At 37.3% G+C, this 26,993-nt stretch overlaps 1 protein-coding gene across 15 annotated transcripts in view; it reads right to left on the bottom strand.

Moving 5' to 3' along the window:
• The window catches only part of IQCM (IQ motif containing M), a 662,550-nt gene that overhangs the window by 562,508 nt on the left and 73,049 nt on the right, over positions 1–26,993 (bottom strand). For 12 of the 15 annotated variants that reach the window (XR_006201682.1, XR_006201681.1, XR_006201683.1 and 9 more), the window contains 4 exons: positions 25,303–25,408; positions 24,398–24,480; positions 15,669–15,751; positions 13,370–13,637 (listed from right to left, as the gene is read on the bottom strand). Coding sequence is in view for 12 of the 15 variants with exons in the window: in XM_042935333.1 (XP_042791267.1) it covers positions 13,370–13,637; positions 15,669–15,751; positions 24,398–24,416 (370 nt within the window). In the remaining 3 variants the exon portion in view is untranslated. Of the gene's footprint in view, positions 1–7,676; positions 7,713–13,369; positions 13,638–15,668; positions 15,752–24,397; positions 24,481–25,302; positions 25,409–26,993 lie in introns of those variants that run through there. The other 3 variants (XM_042935332.1, XM_042935340.1, XM_042935341.1) reach the window with 3 other exon arrangements.

Below are 26,993 nucleotides of genomic sequence, written 5' to 3'. Positions count from 1 at the left end.
CCATAAAAAGAATAGAGAGATAATTCAGTCTTTCTTCTATCATGATTAATCCAACTTTTAAAAAATATTCATAGTTGGGATACATAAATATATAATTTTACCTCCATTATCCTGTGGGCCCTGGGGAAACATTGAAGGATTTTTGAAAAAAAAGAGAGTGTAGGATTTGCATTTTACAAAAATCACTCTGGCATAAGTTTTTTTTAAAGATTGAATCAGATTTTGACCAGAGGCAGGGAGACAAGTTAGGGGAGCGTGTTAATAATATTAATAATGTAGGCTCGAAATGACCAAAGACTGTCTCTGACTGAAAATGGGATTATTGTCTTAACAGCATTCTTTAGTTTACATGGAGATCAGTGGGGAAAAAAAAAATTCACATTAAAATTTGTAAAAAGAGAAGACAATTAAGTTAGCCTCTGCTTATTTCTTTTACACATATATCAATCTCAGAAAGGTATTGTCTCTGAAAGACAACCAAGATCTTAATAAGATGTTCAACCTCAAATGTTGAAAGTTAACTCTACTTGATGTACTAATTATCCAGCAATCAGATCTGTGCCTGAAATAGGTTAAAGTAATAAACATGTTACTGGTTGGGGTTGACTAACTTCCACACAGTAGGACAAAAATAATTATGGGTCTCTTGGCTACATATAAATCACTAAGAGGAAGGAAATGTTCCATGGCTTACATTTTTTTTTAAATCCCAAAGTACCCAACATAGCAAGGAGGAAATTACATGCCACTCAGTAAAAGATTTAATTACCTTAACACCCAGTTTATGGCTGTTTCTTTTCCAAACCCTCCAAAACGTATGTAAACCTCAGTCAGACAATAGGCAAATCCTGCAAGTGGTAACATGGTGGCCTCTGACGATAGGAATCTGTAGTACTGGGGAGCACACATTTATTTATGTTTTCCCTTACTTCAGAGACACAAAGGAGATGAGGGTATGGCTAGACAAAAAGGCTCATGGCTTTGGTTTGTGAGAGGCCAAGGCCTGCCTTCACCCTGTGCCCTTCCTCATTCTGACTAGAAAAGCCAAGCTGGGCTTGATCCCTTCAGAGTGTCTCCAGCCTACAAGAATGGAGCAAGCAAATACACTCTCCTCTGCAATAGGAGGTTTCATTAGAGGGCAGGTGTTGCTCTGAGTGTGTGTAGGGGTGGGGGTGGGGTGGTGGTTAAGCCACAGGGCTACTTATCCAGTGCCATATTCTCCCATCAGCTTTCTCTGTAACAAAACGAACATTTTAATCTCCATTTGTCCAACTCCTGTGTCTTCTGCATTCAATTGGTTCTTAATTCAGAAGGGAAAAGACAGTTACTTATAACGCTGGACTCCCACCTTGAAAAATCTCCACCCCCCCCCAAAAAAAAACCCCACCCTGCAATATGTATATTTTTTGAGAGAAAGAGAGAAAGGGAAAGTAATTTATGCTAAACTGAAAGTTTCAGGAGGGCAGGGGCCATGGTATGTAGTATCTGATTCAAGGAGGAGCTTAATACAATTGCTGAATAAACATATGAATGAGGAAATGAAAGTTGAAACAATTGACCTACTGATCACACTTTTGCACTCATTATAACAAAGAGGTTATTTTTCAATGTCTTGAAACCTACTTTTGGAAGGACATTATATTAGTTCTATATGACTGTTATAACATATGGTGGCTTAAAACAACAGAAATGTGTCCTCTCACAGTGTGGGAAGCCAGAAGTCCAAGATCAAGATGTCAGCAGGACTCCACTCCTTCAGTCTCTACAGGCAAATCCATTCCTTTCCTATCCCAGCTTCTGGTAGCTGCCAGCCGTCCTGGGCCTGTGGACATATCATTCCGATCCCGCTTCTATGGTTACTCTGTGTCTCCTTTTCTATGTGTCTATAATCCCCCTCTGGTTTTCTCCTATAAAAACACTTGTGTGGCGTTTAAGGCCCACTGGAATAATCTAGGATAATCTCTTTAGCCCAATATCCTTAACCTAATCACATCTCGAAAGATCCTTTTTTCTGAATAAGGGAACATTTATAGGTTTCAGGATTTGGAATGTGGTATCTTTGAGTGGCTATGATTCAGCCTGTTACACACATCTTAAGTGGAGTTTTTCCTACATTGACTGGATAAGGACGGTGTTTCCATCAGACTACCAAGAAAAAAACCAACAGAAAACCAAATTACCTTAAAAGGAATCAAAGAAACTGATGAGTGTGAAAGCTGAGATGTGAATCTAGGGAGTTGAACTCCCATGTTCCAAGCCACTGAACTATCTGCCTTCTCCAAAGGGCAGAGTTCACTGATTCCCATAAACTGGGAAATCCAAGTAAAGTCTGTCTTCATCAAAGCTTGCATCAGAGGCTTAAACAATGTCATCAGGGCTTATTTATCTGCATCATTCAGCTTACTCTTCCACGTTGACTATACTCTAGAATTCCTGTGCTATATTCTCTGGTACCTCCAGGCTCACATCATTCTTCCTCATTTAAGCCCAACCATTCCACCCATCACTGTGGTCAGGAGAATAAGCTCATTTCTTTGTGCCTGAATCACATGCCAAGCCTGGGGCTAGAGGGTGGGTGACAGCCCTTTCTGCACTGCACAGACTCAAAGTGGGAGGAAATGTTTCTCCAAAGTCAAACCTGAGAGCTGTTACCAGAGGTAAGGTTAAAGGATGCTGAGAAGTCAAAAGCAACAAAGGTCCACTGAAGATTTTCACTGCAAATAGGAAACTACTCCTAGGAAGCAAGGACTCTCATTTTAGTTCCTCGGGGAAGCTGGTATTACTTACTCCTACAGAGAACTTATGTACAAATGACTTAGGAAGAACACTAGCCCACTGTAAAATATTTCACTAGCCTCAGCTCTCCTCTGCTTGTATTCCTTGTCAAATGCAAAACATAGAACAAATGTACTTAATCATAAAACCTCTGCAAGTCACTACCCTACCCAAAGATTTCTGTAATTCCCTAAATTATCCTCTGGGCTAATAAAATAGTAGAAGGCAAATAGTAAAAAAGAAAAAAAAAATGCCTTTCAACTGTTTCTAAATCCTTTGTATTGTTTAATAATTTTTATATTTAAGATACTATTACTTTATTAAAAGTTAATGAACTTTATGACTAGTTAAATGTAATAAACCATGTTCCTATAGAGCAATGAGTCTCCTATCTTAGAGTCTCCACATTGCATCTTTCTATTTCAGAACTTACCAGGTCAGCATAAAAAAAAAAAAGAAAGAAAGAAAAGTATAAGGAAGAAAGAACTGTGTTCAAGACATGTGTCACTCAAATATATAATTTGCTAATCTTAATCCTTAAGTCCTTTCCTCAAGAGCATAGGCAAGCAAAAGAAAATTACTGACAAGAAATGGGAAGAAACATAGCAACCTAAACCAGAAAGAAACTAAGAGAAGCAGAGAAGCGGTTGCAAAGTTCTGTGTGATTATCCCAAATTTATTCCCTCATCTAGAAATTCCTCAAGTAGAGTCTGTTTTCATATGTGGAGGAAGATGCTTCAAGTTCCAAAGCTCCAAAAATCAAATTATTCTGTAATATAAAATTCAATATAATCTTCCACCTCATTTAAAAGAGCCTCTAGATTCCATGTTTCTTATATATTGTTATGGAACTTGGCCTCAAATTCTTCTAAATAATTTTGTAGGAATGAGTAAAAAAACAATTTTAATATATTTGTTGAAATCATATATATATTTAAAATCATTAAAACATAAAACAGAAGATTTTATATACATTGCTGATCAAAAAAATTGTTTGGTAACTTTTCACAACTGAAAAGAAAATAAATAAACATAGCACAAAGTCATTTTTCCTGATAGGTTTCTCCAGTGCTTTCCAGCCACATAGTTATTTTAAAGCATTATTAAAAATCATTCTGCCTTCATTTTATATTTAAAGGAAGATTTGTTTGGAGACCAAAGAATACATACACACATAAAAACACATACACACACGAACATATACACATTTACTCCTTTCAAAACTGGTTAAGGAACAATCCAATATTGACCTTAAATATATTTGCTTGACATGAATATCAGGAAAGCTCATTGAGTTTAATTAATCTGTTTTCAAATTTAAATGACTCAAAGTTAAACCTAAGTATTTTTTTGTTCCTAAAGGAATACACATAAATGAGTGAAAACTATATATTATATAGTAACTATAGCCTAATATTTTATATTACAAAACCAGATTTTCACATGTGACTTCTAATTATCAAGATTCATAAATTGTTGGCAGCTTGACAATACAAAATGGTTAAGCAGTACTGTAGAATATCTATATACTCAAAGAAGAAATCATTTTATATTTTTTCTGATTTTGCTCTATGAAGAAAAATATGGGCATTTATTACATGTAAACACAGAGAACATATTTACTAAAGATACTTGATATTATAATTGTTACAGTGTATTTTTATTTTTTTATTTTTTTTTAATATTTGTTTATTTTTGAGAGACAGAGCATGAACTGTGGAGGGGCAGAGAGGGAGACAAAGAATCTGAAGCAGGCTCCAGGCTCTGAGCTGTCAGCACAGAGCCTGATGTAGGGCTCAAACTCACGAACCGTGAGATCATGACCTGAGCCAAAGTCAGACACTTAACTGACTGAGCCACACAGGCGCCCCTATTACAGTGTATTTTTATTTTATTATTTAAAAATTTTTTAATGTTTATTAATTTTTGAGAGAGAAAGAGAGAGCGCAAGTGGGGGAGCACAGAGAGAGGGAGACACAGAATCCAAAGCAGGTTCCTGGCTCTGAGATGTCAGCACGGAGCTCGACGCGGGGCTCGAACTCACAAACCGGGAGATCATGACCTGAGCTGAAGTCGACTGAGCCACCCAGGGGTCCCTATTTTATTTTTTTTTAATTTTTTAAAATCTTTATTTATTTTTGAGAGAGAGAGAAAGAGACAGAGAGAGAGAGAGAGCATGAGAAGGGGAGGGACAGAGAGACTGGGAGACACAGAATCCGAAGCAGGCTCCAGGCTCTGAGCTGTCAACACACAGCTGGACGCAGAGCTCGAACTCAAAGACCGCAAGATCATGACCTGAGCTGAAGTCGGACACTTAACCGACTGAGTCGCCCAGGTGCCCCCAGTGTATTTTTAAAGTTGATATCCTTGGATCAAATTCAAGGAATGTTTGGCCTCTTCTCATACAGATGTTTAGCTTATGGAAGATAATGCAGCTGATCTGTCAGTGCAGCATGAGCAAGGTACATGTATCACACACACAGGACTCACTTTTCTTTCTAATCTCACAAACTTTAATCAAGTTCTGGAATTAATACTGCTGATATCTTGGATCATGCTTCCATTCACACTGAAGTGAATATTAGGAGTATGTTTAAAAAATAGATGCAAGTTACAGACTTAATATATACTTTTTGAGATAAGAACTTTAAGAAGTGAAATCCAATTTTAATTCAAATATAAACTCTAAGATCAGCACTTCACAGCTGTCTGGTGGGACACATGCAAAAGCTCCCAGTAAAATGTCTCTGGCTTCAACAGAGCCTATAATAGGATTTTCAGGAGGACCAATGTCATCCTTGTGCTCTTGATAAAACTTTCACTCCTTTCCCATATCCCTCACCCCCAACATCCTTGGCCTCGTGATCACAAACCGCTAAAGAAAACAATCCCCAAAAGGAGACTACCATTTGAACATTTTACCTGTCTTCTATAAAAGACCCTCTGAACTTGTCTTCTCATTCTTTGCTTTTGACCTTAATCTCCACAGACCCCCACTGTTTTATCCTTCCTTGAATTGCCTCCCCAAACTCTTCACTGTATCCTAAGAAACCCCAGATGTTTCATCAGCTGAACTGATATTCTAGCTATGTTCTGTGTTTGAACTGTCTTCTTGTTCTAACCCTTATTTTCCTAAGGGCACAACTTCTTCAACAGTTCTCTCACGGGGTAACCATTATTCTCTTTCACCCTTCCCATAATCTAGGGCTAGAGATAAAGTCAGATTCTTCCTTAATCCTTACTGACACTTCCCAACTATTTCTCTTTTCTCTTAAAAAAAAAGCGGGGGGGGGGGGCGCCTGGGTGGCTCAGTCGGTTAAGCGTCCGACTTTGGCTCAGGTCATGATCTCGCGGTCCGTGAGTTCAAGCCCCGTGTCGGGCTCGGTGCTGATGGCTCAGAGCCTGGAGCCTGTTTCAGATTCTGTGTCTCCCTCTCTCTCTGACCCTCCCCCGTTCACGCTCTGTCTCTCTCTGTCTCAAAAATAAATAAGCGTTAAAAAAAAAATTAAAATTTTTTTTTAAAAAGGGGGGGGTATTTTTCACAGAAAATTACCTTTCCTAGTCCATGCACTTCCACACTTTCTCAGATTATGATTAACTCACTCTTCTCCTCACTCCTCAAAACGCAATACTTCCCATCCCTTCCTCAAGTGAAGACCTTACTTCTAACTTCACTGAAATAAACAAACAAACAAACAGTACCAATCCCACCATCTAATCTACCAATGAGACTGTCTCTGTGCCCATGGCCCTGTCTTTCTTCTAGGACAATGGATGAGATTTCCTTGCTCCTGTCTAAGGCATTCCTCCTCCTTTACTGAAATACGAGTAATATATTTCACACTCTCATGATTTCTTCCCCAGCTCTTCATTTCTACTTCCTTTGCTGGGCACTTCTCTTCTTACCCTCTAAATGTCAGAAACCTCCAGGACTTAGTCCTTGGATATTTTTTCTCTACCTACATTTATTTATTTGCTGATATTATCTATGATTGTAAATTAAAATGATATCTATGATGTTCAATGCAGTAGCCACTCACCAACTATAGTTACTGAGCATCTGAAATGTGGCTACACCAATTTCTAAAATATACACTGGATTTGGGGTATAAATGTAAAATAATGTAAAATACTAACAATTTTTATATTGACTACCGTGGCTATAATGAGTTAAATAAACCTATTATTAAAATTAATTTTATCGGTTTCTGTTTTTTTAGTTTATTTAAGAATCTCTATATCCAATGTTTGGCTTAAACTTACAACCCCAAATCAAGAGTTACATGGTTTTTCGACTGAATTATCCAGGTGCCCCTTACCTATTTCTTTTTTATCTTTTCAATGTGGCCACTAGAAAGTTCTCAATTACATTTGTGGTTCATATAATATTTCTATTAGACAATATTGATCTGTACTTTAGTGACTCAAATTTTGAGCCCACACTTATACACTACCTATCTGACATTTTCATTTGTAAGTATAATAGACACATTAAACATAATATCCAAACCTCAATTCTACATTTATGCCCATTGAAAACTGTAGGTCACTCTCCTGTCTCAGAAAGTGGCAACTCCTATCTTCCAGTTCATTAAGTTTTAAAGCCTAAGAATTATCCTTTCTTGACTCTTCCTTTCCCTCACATTCCATACTGTCTCTTACCAAATACTGACAACTCACCATCAAAATATTTTTTAAGAGGGTATTTTAAGAAAGTGAGCTCAAGGAACAGGAAAGAACAATGAGGAAATAAAACAAGAAAGAAAGGTAATGTAGGAAACCTTTCTGAGTTGAGCATCACTACAAGAAACTGGTTGCTTAACTGTTTAGGATCTTCTGAGAAGTTTATATAGTGTAACTAAGACCATTCTCCCCAGGGAAAGAAAGGAGGAAACATTTACCCATTGGCTCTTATCCTCCCTTCCTTGTTGCTCATGTGCCAGTGTTGAGCCCATTTTTGTTGGTGTCCCAAGCTGGGAAGGAGTCAGGGAAGCCTGGAGAAGGAAGCAGCCTCTACTGCAGTAGCTGGATAAGAAGTAAATTTAAGAATATTTCAAATGGTGTGTGAAAGGTGTTTGCCCCAACTATGGAAAGAACAGACTGTGCACATCTCTTCACAACTCCCCTAATCAGTGATGTAACATTGGTAGCTTGAAATTGGCTACATTAAAGTATTTACACGATGGAAATTGGCAAAGACTATAAATCAGGCTTCCTCCCTCTGCCCCACCATAGCCAGTTAATAAACATTTGCTAGCACAGCACTGACTACAAGGTCCTATTTTTCAGATAGCTGCAGGCTACCCCTCTCCAGCTCCTTCCCAGAACCGTAGCCTCATAAGTTCTTTTTGTACTTCTTTGAAATTATGTCTGTGCTTCCCTCCCTTGGGCCATTGCAAATGGTTTTCTCATGACGTAGAACTCCAAGCAGGAATTACTTCTTATCCTAGTAATTCTTCCTCATCTTTCATAGCTTAGCTCAATTATCATTTCCTCTGGAAAGCCTTTGCTGACCCCAGTCCAGGCACCATTCATTTGTCATATACTCTCAACTGCATGTAAGTGATTATTTAATTGATAACTGTTTCCCCCGCTAGTCTCCAAGTTCCATGAGGGAGCAAATTTCCCTTTTGTATTCCCCATACCAAGTTTTGCATATTTACTGAATATCTCAATCAAAATTTTTCAATTGACAGTTATTAGAAGCACTTTTACAGGGTTCCTGGGTGGCTCAGTCAGTTAAGTATACGACTTTGGCTCAGGTCATGATCTCACAGTTCATGGGTTCAAGCCCTGCATCAGGCTCTGTGCTAACAGCTCAGAGCCTGGAGCCTGCTTCAGATTTTATGTGTATCTCTCTCTGTCTCTGCCCCTCCCTGGCTCATGTTCTTTCTCTCTCTCTCTCTTTCTCTCTCTCAAAAATAAATAAACATTAAAAAAATTTAAAAAAAAACAAAAGTTCTGTGTAACAGAAAAAAAAAATTTTTAATAAATAAATAAATAAACGATAAATACGTAAAAGCACTTTTACTATTCTCCCATCAATGAAATTGCAATTGTTTTAAGAGTATTGAAAAAGAGTCCTCATAGTTGAAAATATGGGAGACATGTTGGGAAAAGAACAAAAGATATTTTTTGGATAAGCATCACTTCTAGCTATAATCCACTGAGCCAAATCTCAGTCACATAGCTCCACCTAACTGTAAGCAACATGAGAAATGTATGTTAGCCAAGTGCCCAGGAAAAAAAGGATACAGTAATAAGTTTGATAAATATCTAGCCAGTCTCTGCCACAGTCAGCCCTTTTGAACATCAAATATCCATCCATTCTTATTCCCTGACAAATACACTCTTCCTCTCCCCAAAGGAGATAACCTAAAGTTCAACCAAAGTACTACATTCAGCTCAGAGTCCAGAATCTCTGGCTATTTGAAGTCTTCTTCATCAGGTCCAGGTTTGGCTCCTTCTGGCCAGTAATAATATATACAAGATATATAAAATTATTTCCACCTTCCCCCAGAAGCACACAACATCCAGCTTTGGGGCAGGTATAGGATAACTTCAGTAAAAACTCCATTCGTGAAAGAGAAAAAGAAAAGTCACATAGCAATCACCAGACTAAAGAAGTTACAGAATCCTGCTGGGGAGTCACTGAGAGCCCCCCTAACCTGGAGGTGGAGAAGTTTTTTGAGTACACAATGATTCTGTCCTGGAAGTACACTCCCTTATTCTTTTTTTTTTTTTTTTTTTTTTTTTTTTTTTGGTTCATTGTTGTCTCTGGATCTACTCTGGGAAGATTTTTCTTTGCTTGTTAGCTACACCTTGCTATTGTCCTCCCTGGGGACTATACAGCTTTTGTGGGTCACTTCCAAATAAAGCCAGGTTATTTTACTTTTGAACATTTTATTAAATCAAAGTTCATGGTTTCTTTGGCAATAACATTCTCTAAAATATTTGTTAGATTTTTTAATTCATTTTTTTCTAATTAATTCTTCATGCCAAAAACCACATTCAAAGTTCTTTTTTTTTTTTTAAGTGTAGCTTTAAAATCTCTTTTGTATCTTCATTTATTTATCCCTTGCTTTAGTCTTTCAACTTAGTGTTAAGTGCCTGGAGGGGATCTGAGAATATGGGCTGGGTTAAGAAGGACACACCCTTAATCTGATTTTTGCTGCAATGATAGGTCTTAGACATTTGCTCAAAACCAAGGAATCTAATACCTAGTACCACTCTATGCCCTTTCATTTCTGCTTGCAAACCAGCCAATACTTTTGATAGTTCATCTCTTTTATAGAATAACTTCCCACAGGCAGCCAAAACCACCAACATATTCAATAATGCTATTTCCCAACTTCATCACCTAGAACAAAGCTCAGTAGGTACATGGTTTAGATTCCAACTTATTGCTGGTGGCAGTTTTACTATTACATAAGATGTATCTCCAACACTTTAATTTCCTGCATCCGTTCCCATGCTGCCACTTAGTACAAACTATGCCAGTGAATCCCACAGCCCTTCCCCTGTGTCTTATGTTCCACCTACTGCTGACCAAATCTAGAAACTCTACTTCTTAAATGTCTCTAAAATCTCTTCCCTCAGTTCTGTTCTCAGTGCCACTACCTTAATTCAAGTCATCCTTTCTCATATGAATTAGTCCCCTCATCGATGGACCCTGTGCCTCCAAAATTCAACACACCTCATCTCTGCAACCAGGAATGCTCTAAAAATGTAAATGTGATCACTGCCAACTTTTCACTAGAACATCTGAAAAGCAGGGAACCTGGGTGGCTCAGTCCGTTAAGTATCTGACTCCTGGTTTCGGCTTATGTCATGGTCTCATGATTTCATGGGTTCTAAGCTGGCAGCATTGAGTCTGCTTGAGATTCTCTCTCTCTCTCCCTCTCTCCATCTCCCCCACTCACGCTGTTTCTGTATCTCTTAAAATAAATAAATAAACCTAAAAATAAAAAAAACATCTAAATGGTTCCCATTACTTTTAGGCTAAAATTCAAAGTTCTCCAAAATCTAGTCTCATCTCTGATTACTCCTCAATCTTCATTTCAGTCATATAAAATCATTTCAGCTCCTGCAAAGACACTACAATCACTTTCTCAGATATCCATTATCATGTAGAGGTTAGACCATCTGAGTCTAGTTAGAGTTCTATAGAACTTTTCATCTTTCATTATTTTTTTAATATAATTTATTGTCAAATTGTTTTCCATGGAACACCCAGTGCTCATCCCAGCAAGTGCCCCCCTCAATGCCCATCACCCACTTTCCCCTCCCCTCCACACCCCATCAACCCTCAGTTTGTTCTCTGTATTTAAGAGTCTCTTATGGTTTGCCTTGAGTAGATGTTTAATCACCCTTCAAAATTTACCAAAGACTTTAAATCTCCTGGGAATCCATCCTTAATTATTAAATCTGAAGAAGGTATCGCCTTCCTATTGATTTCAAAGCAGTAAAGCTTATTTTTATTACAATATGGGTCACACTATATTGTAACTATCTATTTATTGTCCTTTATCCAACCACATACAAATTACATATATCAAGTTTGAATTTCTTCAGGGTAAGTAGCATATCTTTTGTCTCTATACATTTCACATATAAGTAAATCTTGGCTGAACAAATGCATGAACCTCACAATTACATCATGGCAGTTAACCCCCAACGTCAATCTTCAATCTTCACCTGTCTCTCTCTTATTTGCCAGATCTCCAATTCCAACTTCCTAATGGTTATCTTAATATTCATGTCTACTTGTCAGGTCTAAAACTCAATTCACTATCTTTCCCATTCCTTTCTCCATCTGCCTAAGTTCCACTTGTCTTTCTCCATTCCAATCTCAATGTAATAATGCCTACCTACCCAGCATTCCAGTCTAGAAACCTCAATGTCTTTCTTTAGGAATTCTTTGCTCAAATGAATTGGTGATGGCCAAGTTAAAAAGAGCAAACAGAGTTCTTTTCTACAGCATTTCACAGAGCTCTCAATATATTAATGCTCAACATGAATCTCCAAGTAGTAAATGCATTAAAACTTATCTAACTGGAGATCCCTTTTGTTGAGGTGAATGCCTCAGAACTAGTGTTCTGAAGACTCTACTTTGAGAAATGCTGCTGTAAATCCCTCCTCCACACTTACTTGATGCTGACTACTGCCCTCACTTAGGCCCCTGCCATCTCTTACATGGACCATCTCTTTCCCATGCAACCTCCTCACTTATCTCTCTGGCACCAATCTCTGCACAGCCTCTACTGACAGTTTTATTTTTCTATCAGAAGTATATGGTCATATCTTACCCTTTCCCCACTTTTCCCTTGAAATGACCAGTGGCTTTCCATTACACACAGGTTCAAATCCTAGGCCTGCTATTATATTTTCTTCTAAATCTAGCCTCACCCATCTTCCTAACCTCATTTCTTATCACGTATCTCCTTTCCCAAAACGTATCACATTCTTTCTTCCTTCAGAGCTTTAATATTTTTCTCCCATGGCTCAAAATGGCCTCTTCTGTTCCCACACTACATTTAACAAATTTCTCCTTAAAACCCCTTTCTAATGAGCTCTCTTCTGAGAAAATTTCCTTCTGGCACTTGGTTGGTTACTCCACAATGTTCCCGTAATGCTTTGCACTTACCTCTAGTGTAGCAATTGTCACACTGGATAATAAGAAATTACTCAGACACTCATCCCCACCATTACTCTATGAGCCTTTTAACCTTTATTTCTCCAGCTCCTAACATAGGAAAGTATCCACATTGAATGAATAACATAAGAAGCAATAACAAAAGAGGAAATATGGAGATGAAGTTACAAAGGCTTAAACAGAAATGTGTTTTAAGAAGTCATTTTGTCTAGAGATGCCTGGGTGGCTCAGTTGGTTTCATGATCTCATAGTTTATGAGTTCAGCCCCTCTATGCTGACAGCACTGTCTGGAGCCTGCTTCAGATTCTGTCTCCCTCTCTCTCTGCCCCTCCCCCACTCATGCACGCATATGCTCTCTCTCTCTCAAAAATAAACATTAAAAAAATTTTTTTTAATAAAAGTCATTTTTTCTAGCCATTAGTCTCAGGAAAACAATATCACTTTGCTTAAATAGACTTCCAAGTTCCATCTTACCAAGTTCCTGATAGAAAATAAACCTCTACTATATAATTTTTCTTAAGGAAAATTCTACAATTCCTAAAAATCCTTTTGGGGTTTTGGGGGAACACACTCACAGCTTGCCTATACTATCTACCCTGCTCAACAACAGAATTCAAAGCCATAAACCTCTCACTGCTTTAGTAATGGTGAACTACAATGGTCTGAGAATTTGTATCAGAAGAAATATTATCCTGTCGGAAGACGTGGCTAACCAATTTTGTCCTAATAAATTCCTCTTTCCCATTAGCATACTCTCTTCTCAATTTCTGGTAGTCCCCAGAGCTTAGTAACCCTTTTAATCATGGCTCCCTACCTCCCATGGCTAAGACTTAAAGTATGGGCTTTTGTTTCAACAAGGAAATTCCATTAAAAGCACACCAGAAGCAAACAGTTTTGCCTGTTGGTTTGCTGAAATTCTCTGCTCCACCAAAAACTTACCTTTCACAATTAGATCCATCGAGTCCTTGAATTTTTCCTTTACACTAAACATGCATGGCTCCTTAAAAGAAGTTTGTTGAGGGGTCTCCTCAAAATGTTCCCTTTTGAACAGGTGTTTGGGAAAACAAATCTTTTTGTGTGCCGTCCAAAGTTCTTGGACCCCATCAAGTGTTTCCTTTTTTTTAATCTCCAAAGGTATGAATTTTACAGATTTTGGTTTTTGATGTTTATTTCTAAAAACATTTATAGAAGTACTTTGAACTTTATTCTGTGAGTAAAACAAAAATAAATTTAATAAAACTCAATTTTACTATTAATAGTATAATACAAAAATTATATAATACATTTTATAATAAAATTATATCCACTCATTGCATTTTACAAAATACCTTTACTATATAAGACATTTATTATAAAGCACATGACAGTAATCAGATAAAGCAGATGTTATCCTTTATAGTTCTTCAAAAGCCCTTAACAAGAATGAGGGTTAGTTTTCACTTCCAAAAAAAAAAAAAAAATGTAAATTCTAAAATAGTAATTTTCTCCTCACATGTGATATTTTCAAATGCAGTTTTAAAGTCCACTTTACAATAGAAGTTTTCAAATACTAGACATATTAAGAGTTTAATATTTTTCAAGCATCTTTGAAGAATTTTCAAATGTTCATAAAATGCTAACACTCCCAAACTTCTTGGTTGAACCAGAACTTACAGTTCTTATTGGAAGTAAGTTCTCAAGAAAGCATATTAATAATCAGATATATATTTCAGATCCTTTCAATCACTTAATTCCTTCTTACTTTTGACTACCTTGAACAATAGAAACACAGTCCCAGGTCTCCAACAGGTAATTATCCAAACAATTATAACTGTTCTAGTCATTATCTTGGCCCATAGACAGAGCTATGGCTCTCTGCCCTCAACACTCCCCTCCAGAAAAAAAGATTTATACAAATTCAAATTGGTGCCAACTCAAGATGCCAATAAAAAGATTTTAATAAGATAGTACTATGTTTTGCCAAGCAACCAAAGATAGAAGAGTATGCTCTTAGGATTGGATAAAATTCTTTAGAAAGGTCAAGTTTCTAAAATACATCTATCTAACTCTTTAGTTTTCAACCTATGTTTCTACTAGTGAAATCAATATAACTTGAAATCATTTTTAATTGGTTAGAGAAAAAAAATTAGTTAAGCAATGTTAACAAGGTTGATTACAAAATTAAAACCACTTATGACCAGTTTCAGCCTAGAGGACCATTCAAAAGAAACCTAGGTAAAATTATATCCCCCTCACCTACAAGCATTTAAAAATATTTAAAGTCCTTATCTAAAATTCAGTTTTTAAAAAAAGCATTCAAGGGGCACCTGGGTGACTTAGTTAAGCATCCAACTTCTGCTCTGGTCATGGCCTCACAGTTTATGGGTTCGAACCCTGTGTTGCGCTCTGTGCTGACAGCTCAGAGCCTGAAGCCTGCTTCGGATTCTGTGTCTCCCTCTCTCTCTGCTTCTCCCCCTTCCTCCCCCTTCTTCTCTCTCAAAAATTAATAAACATTAAAAAAATATAAGTATTCAAAAAGCAGTAGTATGATGTGGCACACAGTAAGCCATCCTAAGATCCCCTTACCTTACCTGTCTCCCCAAAGACCCATTTCTCGCAATAGCTGCTGCTCCCCTACAATTTCTCATCTCGTCTGCAGATGCTATCCTCTAAAATTTCAACCTGCGCTGATTCCTGTCTTATTGCTGACCGATTCCCTCACACTCCCACCTTCCAAATCTATGCCATTCAGCAAATATTCATTGAACCAACCACAAAGCTTGTTGCTGGAGATGCAACATTCACAAAAGAGTCACGGCCCTCAACGGATGGTCAGACTGGTAAAGGGCTCTAATGCAAAGTGATATGAAAGGAGATTCAGGGGAGAATGTCATTCTGGGGGCATGGGAAAGACACATCTCACAGTATATTTTCTAGTTTAGCTTTATCTAATAGTGTTTAAAGAGGGATATTTATTTGAGATAGTTAATTCAAATATTTGTTATAATTCATTAAAACATTAAAAATTGGATTAAATTTGCAAATTAAATATATATATATAATCAAATAATCTGTATATTTATAAAATCTTATTTTTAAATGCAACCTAAAATCAATTTTTATATCTAGTGAAGATTTCATTTTCTCTTCTATTCAGAATCTATTAGGGTTCATGCAACCATTTGGAACAATCAGTGTAGTATACAAAAATAGTTATTAGTTTTCTGAAAAATAAGTTAGATAAATGGAAAGCATTAACCTCATTTACTTTCTCATAATGTTGGGCAATGAGAGTTTTTGCTTCTTGAAAAAAATCTTGCTTGGCGATCTCTAATATGGGACCTAAAACAGAAACACAAAATGTTTTGGTTTGTTTGTTTTTTTTTTTTTTAATTTTTTTTTTATTTTTTTTTTTCAACGTTTTTTATTTATTTTTGGGACAGAGAGAGACAGAGCATGAACGGGGGAGGGGCAGAGAGAGAGGGAGACACAGAATCGGAAACAGGCTCCAGGCTCCGAGCCATCAGCCCAGAGCCTGACGCGGGGCTCGAACTCACGGACCGCGAGATCGTGACCTGGCTGAAGTCGGACGCTTAACCGACTGCGCCACCCAGGCGCCCCTGTTTTTTTAATGTAGTTAATGTACTTTCTTGATCACAAATGGCAAAACTATGAGATTAAAATTTGGGCAGTGATGAATCTTGCAGGATATTATAAAAGGTAAGTGTTACAAGTGGATGTTGTAAGTGAATGCAAAAGAAGTTCACGGAATGATCCTTCAACGTAATATTTTACTTTAAAAAAACATCAGCTTACAATGATGAGAGTGGTAAGGTAGATATCCTCATTTACTTAAGTCCAGGGAAACCAAACAAAACACACAAAATCTAAATCTCCTTCAGCTCTTCAAGTTCTTTAAATGTTACTATATAGAAGACATAATATGTTTTGGGCACAGAAATTACTAATGAATCTAAACGTATTTTGTATACCTGATGACTAATTCATATGTCTGTACATTTCTTCAAGAATATTTACCTTATATCTAGATGTTAAAATTATAACTACAAAATAAACTCAATAGGTTTACTGAGTAGGAATAGCAATGGAATAAAAAAATACACAACTACAAATGAGTAAATAACAATAACTCTTATTTATATTCTCCTAAGATTCTCATTCTTTTTATCCAGAGCTACATATAGAATTCTACAGCATGTACATAGACTACATTATTCTCAGTCTTGTCTAAAATTTCCTCCTTAGAGGAAAGGAGGATCAAGATTTTTCTCTTTTCAGCCATTCAAATTTTAAGCAATTAGAAACTTCATCTTCACAAAAATCAAAACCTTAATAAGATACTGTCTTACTTCATGTGGGCTGCTATAACAAAATGCCATAGGCCAGGTGACTTACAAGCAATAGACATTTATTTCTCACAATTCTGGAGGCTGGGAGTACTAGATCAGGGTGTCAGCATGGTCAGGTGAGGGTATCCTCACATGGTAGAAAGGACTAGGGAGCTCTTTGGGGCCTCTTCTATAAAAGCACTAATCCCATTAAACCCTTTGATGAGGGTCCCACCGTCATGACCTAATCCCCTTCTAATACCATCACCTTTGGGGGTTGGATTTCAACATTCCAATTTCTAGGGGTAGGGGTGGGGGGGCAACATTCAGATCATAGCCACCACATACCCACCAGAATGGCTAAAATTGAAAACACTCATAACAGCCAATATTGGCGAGTCTGCAGAGCACTGGTAGGAATGTAAGATCATCAGTTTGGAAAAGATACGGCAATTTCTTATAAAACTTAATATACATCTATCCTATGACCTAGCAATCCCACCCCTAGGTATTTATCAAAGAGAATGAAGCATATATCTACAAAAGAGTTGTACCAGAATGCTCATAGAAGCTTTATTCATAATAGTTCTAAACTGGAAACAGCCCAGATGTGTATCAACAAGAGAACAGCAAACAAACTGTAGTATATTCACACAATAAAATACCACTAAGCAACAAAAAAGATTCAAACTACTGGCACACACAACAACATGAATGAACTTCAAAAACATTATGCAAAGTAAGCATCCTTACACACACACACAATATAATACTTTATCGTTCCACTTCTATGAAGTTCTAGTGCAAACACAGCTAACATATGGGAGAAAAAAAAAAGAACAGTGATTTTTCTGGTGGGAGATGGCATGAATTGACTGAAAAGGAACATGAAGGAAATTTCTAGAGTAATGGTATAAGCATTCTATATTTTGATACAGAGTGGATCACACAGGCATATGTAATTAACTCAGTGAATATATGTCTAAGATGTTGGCATTTTGTTGTTGTACATTTTATACTAATAGAATAAAAATATAAACAAGTAATGAAGTCTGACTATGATATGCATGTTGATGCATGGATATGAAATAAATTGAATACAGTAAAATATTCATGGTAAGAACTGGGTGGTAGGTCTATGGGTGTTAATTTAAAATTCTTTCAAGCTTTCTATATGTTTGAAATTTTCATAACAAAATATTGGAGACAAGTTCTCTCTTCATTCCTTCACGAAACCTCCCCTTGCTTTTCCCCATGTAGACTCATGGGCCACAGGTAGCTGTTCCTTTGGGGCAATGCCATCCCAAGGATTGAAGCCTGGGAGAAGACCTTAGCAATAAAGGAGAGAGACAACTGGACTCTAGCACCCCCTTAAAAATGTTGGGTTAGAAGAAAAAGCATTTACTAAGTTGTCCCATCAATGGGCATTAGAATTATTTCTGTGCAGTCATTCTAGAAAAAATATCTTTTCTTGCTCTCAGGCTTCTTCCTTCCTTCCATTCATACCTATACCATGGAAAGTGGTGTATGTAAGTCATGTCAAACTCAAATATCCCTGTCCACCACACACTTGCCACTGTGTCTCCCCACATTCAGAGCTATTTACATATTTCTAAGGATAATGATTGGTGGGTTTTTTTAATTCTTTCCAATAAAAAAAAATTGTCAAGACTTCACGCATGTGCTTTTGGAAAAGTATACATATTCTTTGTACAGATCAGAGCACAAAGTCACATGTGAATCATAAAATATTTCATTATAAATATCATCACTCAAACCATAAGATGCACTGTCCTCACATGGAAGAGACAGGAGTTCAGGGATTAAAACTGTCTGTCAAGTTTGAACTAAAATCCAAATCCACTTTGAGGGGTCTTCTAACCAGACCATGTACTTCCCAGAGGAAAGGCAGTAACATATTCTGAGGGGTGACTCCACAACTTATCCTCTTTATCTTCCTCTCATGATGATTTTTCCTCCTTCAAATCCATCCTTCTGACTAATGGAATCTCCCTTATAATTACAGCACCTCCATGTGTCATACACATGACAAACAATATAACTTATTCATAGATGAGATGGTTAAGTCACTGAGTTTTGGTGAAACTATTTTGTCTTCATTCCAAACAAGACCTTGAAGATGATCTAATCTTCATGTATAGGCAAAGCTCTGACACGCCGAGGGCCCAAATGCCTACTGAAGTCAGCTGAGCTGGAAGCCTACACAGGAGCCGTTCTTGTGAGTTGCTTTCTGCTTTTTCCTACACATCTGCTTCTTTTGCTGAAGCCATGCACTCCTTTTGAGTACTGAAGACTCCAATGAGGTTTGCCTGTTCACTCTAGTAAAATATTTGCATTTCATTGCCACTTTCTGCTATGGACAAAAGATATGTATTGCCCCAAAATTCATATGTTGAAACCTAATGCCTGATAGATGGTATTAGGAGGTGGGGCTTTTGGGAAGTGATTAGGTCATGAAGGTGAAGCCCTCATGATTTAGATTAGTGCCCTTATGAAGAAGCCTCCAGAGAGGTAGGTAGTCCCTTCCATCCTGTGAACATACAGTGAGAAGACATCCATCAGTGAGGAAGCAGGCCTCACCAGACATCAAATCTGCTGCCACCATTATCTCGGACTTCCCAGTCTCCAGAACTGTGAGAAGTAAATTTCTGTTGCTTATAAGCCACTCAGAATATGATACTTTGTTACAGCAGCCTGAATAGACCAAGACACTTTCATTTCAAGCTGTCAATCCTGAGTCCTTATTGTAATTTAATGTCCTGATAAAGCTGTTCTGATTTTCCCCCTCATAACTATAAATTGGCCTTAGACAGAGGAGATAAATTCCCAAGTCAGCATTATACTCCTAGCTGGGCTTTTTGATGACTGGTGTGTCTGATTCTCACCAAGAGCCACCTGTCACCTCTGAACTGTGGAGGAGTTAGTATACACCCTGGCAACCCTAATGGCCTTCCTGGAGCCAGCAAGTAAATTCTGACTCATTGAGGGACTTGCCACAGTGAACTCATACAGTGAAGCCATGAAGTTCTTGAACACAACAAGGCCTGGGATTGTTCTTAAAAGGGCAGAGAAAGGCAGCCACCATCAAAAGAGCGCAACTTCTCACAGACCCTAAAACGACTCCAACTGAAGACATGTAGATACACTGACTCCAGGTCAGCAATCCCGAGCCCTCACTGGCATTTAAGATGCTGAGGCAGTTGTTCTGATTTCCTCTGGTAACTAAAAATTAGCCTTTGAACCAAAAAGTTAAATTCGTAAAGTAGAACAAGAGAATTCATATCTCAGGCCCTTAGAAAAGGCAAAGCTCTAGTGTGTGTTCCTTAACTTTATAATTTCTAAGAATCTTTATATATTCAACAAATGACTCTAAAATTATGAGAAATTAAGCAATTTTGATGTTAAGAATCCATCCAGTTAATAATCTTTGAAGCTTCTGTTTCTCTGTTCATAATAGGGTAAGTATACAAGCATGCAGCTTTTATACATTCAAGTGTGCATTAGAACTTCAATTATTAAAAGGAAGCTGTCAAGGTCTGCTCCTTCTCTTAAAAAAATCTGTAATTAAAGCTTTGTTTACTTGCAGATACACATCCATAGCATATAGAATGACTTTTAAGAGCTCTCATTCCTGAGTCACACTATTTTGGTCTTGAATTACAATTTGCTCATGAACCTTATTTTATTGTCTTAAGCCTTCATTTTCTCATTTGTAAAATGAGAACAATAATAAGAATATATCTTGCACAGAGTTTTGAGGATTCAATTGCACTTGGTTACAAAGCACTTAGCACAGAGGCTGGCACATAACAAGCTTTCAATCAATGTGAGCAATTATTACTGTAGTTACTGTGGTATTACTCTCATTGAGCTAAACTTTTCTCCAACCATGTTTATATAATTAATTTCATCAGTCAGTTCTCATTTCTTCAGTAGCACAAAGATAAATTTCAACTTTCTAAATTAGTTTGAATAAATCTGGTCTTATTATAGTTCTTTTTATCCAAAATTAATTAATTAATAGGTTTGAAAATAATACAATTTCTTTATACTTTGGATTCCTTAAGTTACTAAACCCCCAAAAGCAGTAAAAAATCATTATAAGCAATAACAAATATTTTATGATAAAGTTCATGAAGAGATTTAAATACTTATACTACTTAAATAAAACATGAGTACAAATATTAACATTTCTATGGGGGAAGATAATGAATTTCTAATGCCAAATGATTTCACTAGCCTAAAATTGTTTTCTTACGTTTATTTTATATTTTTTTAAAAAACTCACTCTTCCTATATCATCAGTTTAATGCTATTATGATAGATAGTTCATAAAACTTCATATTTTTCTTAATGCTTTGGAGGTTCTGTGTAATTGCTCTAGTAAATCTCTGAAGTGAAGACACCAGAAGATCTAATTTTGGAAGTTATGACAGGGAACAAATCATTGGCCATCTCTTGATTATATCATTGAAAAAAATCTTTTCTGCCCCTAGAAAAACCAAGGGACTAGCAAACATGTGTTTGGTAATTTGTTGTAGCAGCAACACAATACTAATACAAATTGTTTACTCATTCTTCTGTTGATGGACATTATAGCTATTCCAAGTTTGGAGCAATTGTGAATAACACTGCTATGACCACTTTTTCACAATGCATTTGGTGGAAATTTTTCACTTGTTTTGTGGAATAAGAATAAAAAATAAGAATAAGAATAAAATTTCTGGGTCATAAAAAAAATAACTGGCCTTACTAAGAGAGTTTCTATCCTTCCTACTAACAGGTTCCATTCTTCAGAGACATCACAAAAATTTACTACGGAGATATCCTGAACAAAGATGTATGCCTACATGGCTAATGCCTTCTTTGCCTCTATAGTCAAAGTAAGTGCCTATGTGTTTGATCTCACAGACGTTAGAAAAGCCATACCTCAGACTCAAAGAGATTTAGTTCAGCATATGTTCATTAAGCACCTACTAAGTCCCAGATGCTAAATGTGCTAAATTTGGTGCTGATTTGGTGCTAAATGTGCTGAAATAAATAGGACATTAGGTAGCCCTGCCTTCCAGGTACTTAGAGCCTAATGCCAGGAAAAAAAAGAAATATTGTAAATAAACGCCATGACATTCAGTATGCACATACATTGTGATAGAGGCCAATGTAAGTCACTAACACCCCCTACTGCCAGCTTGCTAATGTATGAATTTCCCTTTAAAGATATGAGACTTTGCATTGTATTATTAGAGATAAGGCTTAAAACAGAAATATCCCAAGAGAAATAAAACAGTGAATCAAATCCAGACTAAGACAGTGGTTTTAAAACTGTGCTTCATCAATTTCATGTGCCTTCAGGGCCCTTCCTTCTTTCAATCACAGAAGCTCAGACCTTATCTGTTTTACATATTTGAACTCTTCCTAAGTTTTCATTTTGTAGGAAATATCCCTTGGCTAAAAATAACAAACACACAGCAAACAAGTAAAAAAACAAATTAACAAAGGTTTGAATATTACTTTGTGTGCTGAAAGATCTCCTTCTAAAAGCAGGTTCAGAGGACGGGCAGGATTAAGTCAGGGGAGGGGAGAAGCTTAGAGACAAGGTGCAGGAGAGAGAAGCTGAAACTAAGATGGTTTAATTTGTTCCAGGGCAAAGAGTTGTGGAAACCAGAATGTGAAGGGAAGCTCTTTGAAGAGAAACCTCAAAGAAAATAGTTTATATTCAATTCCACTACACTTAAGTGAAGAAAATATAATTTATCTAATTTCTTTTCAAAAAGAATTTATTTTTTTAAAGATTATTTTGAGAGAATATGCGAGAGCGCACAAGCAGGGGAGGGGCAGAGAGAGAATCCCAAGCAGGCTTCTTGATATCAGCCCAGAGCCTGATGCAGGGCTCAATCTCACAAACTGTGAGATCATGACCTGAGCCGAAATCAAGAGTTGGATACTTAACCAACTGAGCCACCCAGGCGCCCCCCCCCAAAAAACCAAACGAAACCCAAATTCCAAGTGACATATGGCTATAATCTCCTAAAACACATATTTGACAATTTTTTCTACAGCACATTCTCCATTAAGACCCAACTCTTCAGTTCCATTGTAACAGCATTCTGTTGAGTTGTCCCTTACACACTTTTCCTCACTTCCCCACTTTCTTTATTCCTTCTTTAGCCAAGTGGTTTATCGTCTTTACAATAATAAACTAATTAAGGTTTCTACCTACCTCAGGGAGATTTTACAGTGTACCTCCCCTCCAAAACAATCTCTCTATGTTAATCTTTCCCAGAGTGGGATTAGGTTGCTAAGGAGATACATGGGAATTACCAGCTCTCAGTATCAAGACTTCAAATATAATTTAATTAATTATGGACATGACCCTAAGGCAAAATGGAACTAGAGAACAGTCCTCCTCTACTTTATGGATCTTCTTCCCTTCTGTCCTATACATCTTAAAAATGTGCTGTATTATCCGGATAAAGAGTTAAAGTAATCCACACAGCGCTCTGTTTGTAGCCCAGAATAGAAGCTGGCTGGCCTGTATCATATACTGCCTGGGGTCACAAGAGTCAAAGAGAGGTAGCCTAACAGGAAATCTTAATGATCTCAGCCTCTATGCAGCACTCTATGTTTCTCAATCTGGTTACCTAAGCCTAAATTTAAGGTTACCTGCATGTTGCCAAGTCTAGATTAGATCTAAATGAAATACAATGTGAAGGGTGCCTGGGTGGCTCAGTCAGTTAAGTGTCTGACTTCAGCTCAGGTCATGATCTTGTGGTTTGTGGGTTCGAGCCCTGCGTTGGGCTCTGTGCTGACAGCTCGGAGCCTGGAGCCTGCTTCAGATTCTGTGTCTCCTTCTCTCTCTGCCCCTGCCTTGCTCGCACTCTGTGTCTCTCTCTCTCAATCTCTCAAAAATAAATAAACATTTTTTAAAAAATTCTTTTTAAATAAATACAGTGTGAGCCTAATATAGACACATTTCTAAAAGTGAAAAAAGATGAAATTAATTTTAATAACATACATAACTGTTATAGATTTTATTTAAAGGACATATATCCAAATATCATTTCCACATCAATCGATACTAAAAATTAATGATATTTACATTCTTTTTTTGTTGTCTTCAAAAATCATGTATATATTTTACACTTATATACCTCTCAATTCAGATGTTGGGCTTTACTCAAAAATAATCTATTCAGGTTCTCTAAAATATCCACTTGCAAAAGTATATTCACATACTCAAGTTCCTCTAAACATGGTTAAAAGTTTTCCAATAACTGAGTTAAATATTTTAATAAATCAAATTACATTGAAATTAAAATTAATTACATTTAAATTAAAAGAATTAAAATCAAACACTCAATCCTTAGTTTGGTCACATTTTAAGCAATCAATAGCCATATGTGGCCAGTAGATACCATGTTGGACAGCACACTAAATTAAAAGTTGCTATAGATCTCTCAAAGAGAGATTGGTTATATTTAAATAAAGGGAAGGAGGTGAATTCTTACAAGGCACACCAGTAACTTTAGTGCTCCAGATATTAATAATTAGAAGTTTCTCAAAACTGTTGGAGCACCATGCGTTGCGCACTGAGTCGTTAGGGAAGTGCAATACTCACCTTCTTTTTTATCAGACATAACTTCCACAGCAGTCGTGATGGGCGGTTAGGGTGATCTTTTTTGAGAGCTGAGTTCCAAGTCCCTAAACACAATCACATTAAATACTGCATTGATAATAAATACTTGCTTTTATCTATTTCTTTCACCCACTCATGAAAAAAAAAATAGGGTGATTAACACTTTTTATACATCACTCCTCTGCTCTAAAATCTCCTATGACTGCCACTTTTTTTTTTTTTAATTTTTAACATTTATTAATTTTTGAGAGACAGGGAGAGACAGAGTATGAGCAGGGAAGGGGCAGAGACAGAGGGAGACACAGAATCCGAAGGAGGCTCCAGGCTCTGAGCTGTCAGCACAGAGCCTGATGCGGGGCTCAAACTCATGAACTGCGAGATCATGACTTGAGCCGAAGTCGGAAGCTCAACCGACTAAGCCACCCAGGTGCCCCTATGCCTGCCACTTCTAAAGACAGTAACCACAAGAGCTAGCATTGGGTGGGGCTCTGTGGTTTACCAAATGCTTGTGTGTGTGTGTGTGTGGGTGTGTGTGTATCACCTTACTGATTCCAAACAACCTGACTGGAACTTATCCCACTTTTGGCAGATGTGGAAACTGGAGCTCAGAGATGTGAAACAACTTGTCAAAGTAAGCATATATTTAGTGGCATGTACAGAACTCAAATCCAGATCTTTGGGCCCAATTCCCTATGCAGGCCCCTCTGAATTCTCACTATTTTCCCACTAATATCCAGTTAATACCTGGCACATACCTTACACATCCTTGCTTTGAGCCAACACACTTGAGCTTAGGTTGACATTAGTTTTCTACTCAGAATGCCCCGTTCTCACACCTTTGTTTTCTTATGTCCTACCCATCCTTACAACATAGGTTCAAATCCTACCTCCTCCATGATCACCCCAGCCTCTAGGGGCCTGTTCTTGCAAACATAGCAGTTATGATGTCCATGCCTCTTACTTGAAACTTAGTACATGCTTCTGTGTAGGGAGCTAAAAAAACAAACAAAAAAACAGAGTGAAAGATATAAATAGAAGTTCTGTATTCTTAATTAAACTCTAAGTGCCTTGAAAACCACAGTGTACTTTATACCAGTGGCTCCTCAACCCTGGATGTCTATTTAAGTTGCCTGGGTGGGAAATGGTTAAAAATGAAATCAAAGTCTAGAGTTGGGCCTAGGAATCTGTGTTTTTTTGTTTTGTTTTGTTTTTTAAGTTTCCCAAAAGATTCAAAGGTTCAGCTGGAGGAGTGAACCACTGCCTTTTGCCTTGAACTTCCTAATGCCCACCTCAGTGAATCACATTCTGGAAGTGCTCAGTAAAGGGCTGATAAACATGTTGACTAAGCTGAGCCCTTCTTCCTATGTTTGAAATTATCACTACTTCCAATGGATTATCCAAAATGCTTCAAATGTTACCCCAGGGAGTCAGGGGTTACCCCAGGGAGTCAAATGTTACCCCAGGGAGTCAAATGACCCCAGGAAGTCAGTTATACCAATGCATATTACTGTGTGCTCACATGACTTTATAATTAGAAATAGGAATATTAAATGTTTTACAGAGTCCCATGGACCCTCTTGTTCTAAAACCCTAGGTATAATTTTTAATTAGCTGACTAGAGCATCAAACTGTGGTGAAGTATTCAAGACCTTTTAAATACTCTGGGCATTATTTGAGTAAATGCACAAGCCATCATGGCCCTATGGAAGTCATGACTCTATGACAACATGATCTTAGGTAAAAGGCTACAACACTTTTTCTCAGCTTCTACTCAGAGGGGGGGAAATATTGCAGTTAGTTTTAGAAAGCAAATCTGAAACATCCAAAAATGATTCATTCTCAAATTGTCAGCATTATACCATGGGCAAGAGTACAGACCATGTACCTCATTTGCCTGATTGTACAAATGAACTGGGACAAATTGAAATACTGCACCTCCCTTAGCAATTAACAATCAAAACTCATCTTCTGGTCTGGCTTAATTACTATCTCCTTTCCATTTAAATATAAGAAGAAAACAAAGGTGTTTTGTGCTCTGTCATTTTCTTGTTTTAATCTCCATAGCAATGGACTCTTCTCTGGGGCGGTTGGCTCTTCCACCTTAATTCAGTATGCTAGGAGTGTCAGCCTGCATTAAATTGGCTGGCAAGAAAGCCGTCCCACAGTCCTTTTAATGCACAAAACTAGTCAAGCATCCTAAGGGGTGCTGGTGTGGTAATGTCCCCACAAACCCAAGGTGATAGGGAGTAACTGAGACAGAATCTGGGGGTGGATGAAGTCTTTGGAGTCTATAACAAGTGTGAAAATATTCCATGGATCAGAGTATAAAGCAAATGGAAAAGTCATCAGATAGACAGAGGTGTCCATTTCCTAGAAAATGATGAGGATGGAACTGATTAAAGATACGGAGCACAGAATATCAGATAGGGTCCCTCTCCACTTTCCATCCCCAGCAGACAGTTATGAAATGTTGCGTACCTCCTGATATATTGACCAATTTCAATTAATAAGAGCAAATCTAGTATCTGGGTTTTACAAGGGGTACTTCATCCATTTTGGAAGAAAAGGCAAACACATA

This window comes from Panthera leo, chromosome B1, assembly GCF_018350215.1.
Source record: "Panthera leo isolate Ple1 chromosome B1, P.leo_Ple1_pat1.1, whole genome shotgun sequence".
NCBI lineage: Eukaryota > Metazoa > Chordata > Mammalia > Carnivora > Felidae > Panthera > Panthera leo.
The sequence above is the reverse complement of the archived record's forward strand: the minus strand, read 5'-3'. Positions and strand labels throughout refer to the sequence as shown.